The sequence below is a fragment of the Urtica dioica genome, chromosome 12 (assembly GCF_054948205.1).
Source record: "Urtica dioica subsp. dioica isolate 48M chromosome 12, U.dioica_male_clone48M_v1_H2, whole genome shotgun sequence".
Classification (NCBI taxonomy): Eukaryota; Viridiplantae; Streptophyta; class Magnoliopsida; order Rosales; family Urticaceae; genus Urtica; species Urtica dioica.
The window spans coordinates 16187625-16195806 of NC_142767.1; the positions used below are offsets into that span (position 1 = coordinate 16187625).

At 37.7% G+C, this 8182-nt stretch overlaps 2 protein-coding genes across 2 annotated transcripts; both read right to left on the bottom strand.

The window, feature by feature from the left end:
• Positions 1-273: 273 nt before the first annotated feature.
• On the bottom strand, positions 274-1591 carry LOC149379589 (ARM repeat superfamily protein). Its single transcript, XM_089602240.1, has one exon. The coding sequence runs from the start codon at positions 1361-1363 to the stop codon at positions 437-439; it is 927 nt and encodes a 308-aa protein (XP_089458366.1). The 5' UTR covers positions 1364-1591; the 3' UTR covers positions 274-436.
• Positions 1592-4402: 2811 nt separating this feature from the next.
• LOC149379590 (Eukaryotic aspartyl protease family protein) lies at positions 4403-7904 on the bottom strand. Its single transcript, XM_089602645.1, has 3 exons — positions 7426-7904; positions 5481-5955; positions 4403-4909 (listed from the first exon to the last, which is right to left on the bottom strand). The coding sequence occupies exons 1-3, from the start codon at positions 7840-7842 to the stop codon at positions 4554-4556; spliced, it is 1248 nt and encodes a 415-aa protein (XP_089458771.1). The 5' UTR covers positions 7843-7904; the 3' UTR covers positions 4403-4553.
• Between the last annotated feature and the right edge of the window lie 278 nt (positions 7905-8182).

Sequence of the window (8182 nt, forward strand, 5' to 3'; positions counted from 1 at the left end):
TAAATAAAAAAATAAAAAATAAAAAAACTAATTGAAAGATTAGAATGTATCAAATTGTGGAAAATATCACCGGAAAACAGTTTTTACTCGGTTAACTGATAGAATAAATCAGTTATTTATTAATTTCAAAACGTGTAAACAGATCATGATTTGGATTCTCAACTCTCAAGTTTCTCACCAAACATTAACCAAAAAAACAGAAGATTTTTCGACAATGTCCGATATATGTATATATCATCTTAAAACTCACAATTTGTAGTATCGGAAACGTAATAATGATCAACCAAATCAAAATCTCTATTAACAAACTGGATGTAAGAAAAAAAATAGAGATTATAATATCCAAAATCTCGAACAGTCAATTCACATATATATGTATGTAATTTTGTACAATCGTAGCCAAGAAAATAAAACCTAACCTAAACATCGGACGATCTCACAGATCACGAAGCTTATTCGGCGGCGGTCCGGCGCCGATCATCTTGAGAAGCGCGGTGGCCTTAGCTCGCGCCTTGCCGGAACCGCCCTCGACAACCTCCGCGATTCCATCGGCGGCGCAACCGTCAGCGAGATCGCGAACTTCTCGTACGGTCCTCTCGTCGCCGCATCGGCCGAGGTTTAGAAGAGCCGCGACGGCGTTCTCTTTCGTCCGGAGTGACGAGCCGGTGGCCGGATCCAGCAGATCGGCGAGGACTCCGGCGCCGGAGACTCGCCGGAAAGCCTCGGCGCTCTCTTCGCATCCCGCGACCTGAGCGACGACGGCGGTGGCGTCCTCGACGATTCCAACACGGCCGTCCTTGACGACGAGGCCGAAAAGCGCCGGGACTGCGCCGAGCTCGAGCATCGTCGGACGGTTGAGAGGATGAAGCGCCACCGCGAAGAGAGCTTTCAGGGCGTCCTTTACGGATCTCGGCGGCGAAGTTAGGGTTTTGACGATGTCGATCAAGGAATAGATGATGTCGCGTTTCGATCCGACGACAGGGCGGTACTCGTCGGCGGAGGCGAGGAGGCTGTGGATCGCCGCGGCGGAGGATTGAACGGCGCCGGGAGAGGAGGAGGAGCGGTGGTGGCAGAGCGCGTGGGAGAGCGCGTCGAGGAGGCCGCGCGTGGAGATCACGGCGCTCCGGCAGGTGATCGAGAGGTTTAAGATCGCCGCGGCGGCGTCGTCCTGCGCGGCGTGCGACGGAGAGAAGAGAGTCTCCGCCAGGAACGGTACGGCTCCGGCATCGGCGATCAGAGGGCGGCTCTCGGCGTCGTGCTTTGTGATTAGCCTGAGCTCGCTGAGAGCCTCTGTTCTGGTTTGCTCTGATACAGAGCTCAGCTTTGAAACTAGTGACCGGATCGTTCTTCGCTTCACCTCCATTGGAGAATTGGAATCGAGAGGTTTGGTCTGGTTTGGTTTGCGTTGCTTTTAATATATACTTTGTATTTAAATGACCAAATTGTATTGGATTGGATATAAAATAAGAGCACAACTTGATTTGGTGGGTGTTAAAGAAATTGAGATATTGGCAAACGAGGTACTGATTACTGAAAAAGAGAAAAGAAGTTTAGTTTGACAAGTATGTGAGACGTTGAAAGACAGAAATGGTTTAAAATTGACATATTAATTACCAACAACAGAAAAACATGAGATAATGTGAACGAGGAGAGAAAAAAAAAACAAAACAAAATAGTTTGATCATAAATAAGATTCTTTTTAAATTGACACAGTCTTCCCTATTTGGTTGTTTAGGAATTGATGAGAAAAAATGTTTCCAATTATATGTATTTGATTTTAAATCCGGTAATAACATTTATATAAAAAAAAATCCAAAATGAAAACATGGAAGGATGACGCAAGGGAAGGTGGTAAATTTCACGACCGCTTGATTATATGTACAGTAAAATATAATTATTTCTACTTTTTTTTAAATACGATAGAATTGCATATTAAAAATAATTATTCAATGATTAATTAGAAAGACTTTTTGTCTGCGAGGAAATATCTACGAAAAAACGATGATTTAATTTAGAGCAAGCGTAATATTGACGTTGAAATATTATATTTGTGTAATTGATGTGATATATGATGTAAAATTTAATTATTAAAAAAAAAGAGCAACTCAAAATCTTGAATTTTATATTTGTCAGCTTGTTGAGTTATGATGCGAGTATTATCAAGTTATTGTAATAGAAAAGTAAAATAAAGTTTCTCTAAAAGGTAAGAGATAGTCAAATAAGTAATTCATTACCTTATAAATTGTTAGTTCTCGTTTTTTGTTTATGTTTTTGGTTAGGATGTCGGTTTAAATTTATTTAGTTAGATGCGTAATATGTTAACAAATTAACTAAATCTTTATAAAATATTAATTTAACTACATTCCAGAATCCAAATGCAGTTGATGGTAGATTAGAATAGCAAAATGATTTATTTACGACTATTATATTAAAAAACCATTATTCTAAAAACAGAATTTACATGTGATGTGAGTAATTTAAAAAAATAAAAAATAAATTACGCGTTTCTTAAATCTGTTAAAGGGTGTTGACGACTAAAGTGAAACATAGCAGCAACGATGACATTTTGGAACATAAATAGTGGCGGTAAGCATTTGACGCAAGAAATCGTGTTTGTTTGATAATAATAATAATAATTATATTATTATTATTATGTCCAAGGCTGGTTGGTAAAACTTCATTGACCTCGCTCTCACATTGGATAATGGGATAAGCTTTGTCCATTTTATATAAATGAATTTGATCGATTAAATGGTTGTTTGTTTTTCACGAGACTCACAACTCACATTTTTGTCAACATATGTTCAATCCACTATGCTTTCGTTTTGCAACTTCCTATTTCCGCATGACTGATATGCCCCTTTAAAAACGTGAAATGCTCATCCTGAAAATGACATTTTAAATAACGCTAATGTGAAAGGAATCAATAAGAAATATAAATCCATACTTCATCAATATGTATGTATCAACTAAATAAGAATACTGCTGTGCTGTGATTCGTATAATAATTCTTTATTCCTCCTTTTGACTTTTAAGATATACATATATTATATATATATTCAAAATGTTAAACACATACTAGATTAACTCGATAAAGTCAATAGATGATCATAGTTAAATATATTTCAATATATTTTTCTTCTAAAATTCGTGTGGAGTATGTTTAATTTACCACGCTTCATTAAAAATATATAACTAGATTAAAGTTCATTAGAGGATTAAACAATGTAAAAACACGTTTAAAATTAAATAAATTTCAGTAATTTTTCTTCTAAAACTCGAATGAATTTTTAATCAACCACATTTTATTAATAAATTATTATGTATGAGAGATGGTATTTGCCAGAGTCAAAATAATAATCTCTTTAAAAAGATAACGTGTAGGTACCAAACTTATTAGAAACGGTAATCTAAATAACGAGTTATATATTTTTTAAATTTAGTTACGAGGGATAATAAACATTTATTTAGGTATATAATGAATAGTATGGTTGTTAACTTACAGTAATTGAGAATTCGACTTGTATACAAAATTATTTCCTATACACTTGTTTTAAGGACATGTAAACTTATGCTAGTGTGTATAAGGTAGTTACGTACTAAAGATGTAGAGAATATACGATGAGAAGCGGGTTAAAGTAAAAAATCAAGCCCATTTTAAGACTTAGCTAAAATATCGAACAATGTTGGAAGTCGAAGACGTTATGGGGCCAATGCACCACCACCACATAACTTACTTTGCACAGTTCGTAACACGCCAAACAAAAGATATCACGCCGTGAAGCCTCAAGCCACAAGTTCTCGCCTACCATCTTGCCACGTACTCCCACAAGCTCATAACCGACACTACATAAAAAGAAAACGAACAAAAAAGAGTATGGGGAAAAATATTGCATTTGGTTTATATAATATAAACAACCAGTGACTGATATAAACAACCAGTGACGGGGACGGCTTCCTCAATTTTTTTTTTTTCCACTTTTTGTCTATTTTTAAAAAAAATTACTTGAAAATTTATACTTTGGCCCAATTTTTATAAAAATTTTACAATCAAGCCCCCCCTGAAACTTTTTTTTCAAATTAGCCCCCCTGGTGGGCTTTTCTTGCTCCGTCACTGTAAACAACCCACACATTAATCATACACGCATAGACCTAGCCTATGTCTCCGAATCTACTTCACGATCTAATTCATAGATGATTAATTTCTCATTCATAATTAATATACTTCAATGGCTTAGCTTTTGCTTATTAGGTTATCCCCGCGAGAGAAAACGCAATATTGACATTTAAAACTTAAATTTTGTAATTTGTGTTTAAATGTCCGATGTAAATGATGATATAATTTAGGATGTAAAATTGAATTAAAAAAAAAAAAAAAAAAATTCAAAGAGAGCCACCGAAATCAACGCTAACAAAGTTTCTCCACTAGAAAAGAAACAAAGACAACAAAATATAAAATAAAATTCCCAAAAATAGCAACAACAAACAACAACGACGAGGAAGAGGAAAACATATAAGAAGAAGTAACTAATAATAATTAGTGATTAATGAGATCAAGAGCAAGTCTCGCGAGAGACGCCGAGCCTGGAGTTTGGGACGTCGAAGAGCACGCGGTGGTTCTGCTGCTGCATGTTGGCGATGACGTTGAGCACCGAGTTCACGTTCACCGGCGACGCCGCCATGGCCAGGCACGCTAGGGTTCCGGCGGAGTTGTGCAGCAGAAAGTTGTCCTGTGGCAGCGTCACATTCATCCCTTCGAACATGAACGTTATCGTCGGAACAGTGATCGGCGCAGAGTAACACGTGTCGAAACCTCCCAAAGCCGACACCGTCGCCTTTCCCATCCTCCGCCGGAACTCGTCCCTCACCGCTGTGTACGCCGGCGTAACCAGCCTCGTGAACACCGTGCCTGAAAAAGAAAAAAAAATAAAGACGAATTGCTTTTTTTTTTTTTTTATTTCTTTATTATTATATTATTATTAGTGGACTGTATGATGATAAAAAGTTCCTTCCATCCACTGAACTATTCATGACAGAGATGCATTTGTTGTTTTTGTCCACTTTTTAGACTCTGGTGAATGATGCGAATCAATAATTTGTAAACCAGCCTGGAGACAGGTTAATTTGAATGAGTCGTGGCAATACGAAATTCTATATGCGATCTGTGTTTTATATTTATTTATTTCAGACAAAAAAAAAAAAAAAGACTACACTACACCATTCCTATATACATATGCGACCACATTTCAACATTATGAAAGTTGTGGCATTTTGTAACCCCACAGACGTGCCTTAAACCAAAAATGTCAAACACTACACTCCACAAAAGTATGGTAAAGTTGCACCTATAAAAATCAATTGGTAAAAAAATGGAGTAATCATAGAGGACTCTGAAAGTACCCTTTAACAATTTATAATATAAAAAAAAAAAAAAATTAGAGTGTAGGAATAATTCAATTTATTTTTTGTTTTTTGGGTACCTGAATCAATAATAGTGCCTGAACCAGTGGCGGGGTTGAACTCCAAGCCAGGTGGAGGAATATCAACAATTCTCTTTCCGACCTTAATACCCACAAGTTTGACAAAATACAGAGAAGACCTTCTTGGGCTTCTGTACAAAGGCGTGGTCTTGATCCTCATGGGCTGCCCAACAGGCCCAAGTCTGAGCGTCCCCGAGAAGTTGAGCGACTTGATGCTCGGAAGACAGTACGAGAAGGTCGAATGGTAAAGGCTCTGGGCCTGAGAGAGAAGAGATAATGGGCCTCGGCCCAGGCCCAATAGCCCCTGCTGGGGCAACGAAGTCCCCGTGGCTTTCTTTATGCAACCGAACGCGTAGGACGGGATTGGGTCGGTGGCGAGTGAGAGCGTGTCTTGTGCCAGCTCAGCAGAGAAAGATGAGGCGCCGTAGGTCATGTTGAAGTTGCACGCGCTGACGTTGCAAGTGGGGTTTTGGACCTGAGAAAGACAAAACAGAGAGGTGGTGTTCTCAGTTCGTGTTCACGGGCTATTTTGTGAAAATGGACGTAACATGGTAAAGCATTAGTAACAGTGATATATAGAGGTTTTCTCTTCTTCTTCTTCTTCTTCTTCTGCTATGGTCGTACGTGTGACAGTTTGTCTTTGTCGAGAATGTCATGGGTTTTCTTGATCCGTGACTTTTGGGTCAGTTACATTTCAGAATCAAAAGTACCTTTTAAGTGAAAACAATATGGGGAAAAGGAGAGTAATTATAGAAATGGTAAAGTTGCCTTACTTGAGTATATATATACAAAAATAGTCAGACTAATTGATTAGTAACATATTTAATGTTTCAATTAATATTCTGTTGTCTCAAAAATTATTGGTAGTGATTAAAGTTTAATTATTTCACTAAATTATGTTATAAATTTGTTAGGTTCTGTTGTTTCCTATTAAAATTAGTTCTTTAAATTTTTGGACAATTTTGTCCTTTGGATACCTTCATATTTCAGTCTTACTACAGGCTGTTTGACAAATGTTTTATACCCTAAATGCAAGCCAGTCATTGTCGAAAAACCAAATAAATCCACTATTTCACATAAACCAAGGTTAGTCGCATCACATTTCCTTTAACGATTATAAAAACTATGCAGCTCCTGCAAACGAAATAGAATATCAACTCTATTGACACAGAAAACGACCGATCTATATATATTTTCGCTTTAAAAAATATCCCAACAAGGGGAGGCAGGCACGTGAGCTCGTGACCCTAGAAGTCCTTTGAGGCTTAATCAAAACCACAAACCGTGGCTCATATAAGGAAAGCAAAATGATTAAAAGAAAAGAATGATTAGGACAAGTTGACACATCAAAAGATACACACAAGATCCGCTTAAATGTTGTGACTTGAGAGACCGAGCGTTCAAATTATATATAAAAAAAAGCTAACGTTGAAATTTAGAAAGTAATTCGTTATAATTTTGATTAAAAAAACAACTGGTTATATATAATTATACTTAAAATGTTAAATGTAATTATAATGATGTAAAATGCGAGCTTAGAACATCTTTAATGGTACAAAAAATAGATTTACTAGCAATTATGAAAAATTTAATTTATTAGTTTAACCATTGTTGTACATTTTAGTTATTTGTTTGGTAGAACAAATTAGTTTTACCAAATTGACTATAAACTAAGCTAACGAGTCCCATTTATTTTTCAACTAATGAGAACGCAATAAAATGTAAAAAAAATATATGATTAATGTTTAATCAACAAAATGGGAGATTGGCTCACCACTAAAGAACAATAAAAAAATTATTGCTTAACAAATTGATTTGACAAATTAAGCTAATGTACATTGAAATGCTCTTATAACTCGAAACATAGATTTCTTAGATAGATACATTCTAACATATAAAAATGAAAATATTAAAAATAATAAAATAAAAACACATAGTATTATACCTGTTTGCACTGTGGAGCTGAGCAAGAGACGGGCTTGTAAGTGGTGGACTTGAGAGGCGAGAAGACGGCGGGGGAGGAACAGCCGTCGCAGCCGTCGCAGGGGATCCAAGCGACGTCGTTTCCAGTGTCCATGGCGAGAAGCAGAGTCTGCGGCGGAGTTCCGATCTTGGCCTTCACAACGTAAAGCGCGCTCTGCACAATTTGCCTCCCCGACGCTATCGGCACGAACGATCTCCTCGCCGAAGCCAGGCGCCGGAACCGGGACACGTCGCTCGCCTCCATCTCGTCCAGCGTCGACGCGGCGGCGCCGCCGTGGACGATCTCCATCGTCGTCGTCGTGGCGGGGCGTGCCTGGGTCGGCACTAGGAGGAGGAGGGCTAGGGTGGTGATGGTGATGATGAGAACCATGGGTTTCATGATTGTAAGAGTGAGAGAGAGAGAGAAGTGTTGAGTAAAGTGAAGTGAGGTGTGTTTTTGTCGAGTGTGTGTAGGGGTGTATAAATAGTTGATATATCTCTCTACTCTACAGTCTTGGGGCTTTCTTGTCATTTCGTTCAACACTTTTAAGGGTAATATTATTGTTGTTACATTAATTGGCGATTTAATATTGGCAAAATATTTAAAGAATCGTAATATATTATTTCGGATAGAATTGTGTCTTGTTACGATTATTCTGGAAGTGTTACAGTTTCTGTTGTAACAGTTTGCGCAACAATTACGGCCCATTCACTTTTGGGCTTTTCGATTCCGAATTGAA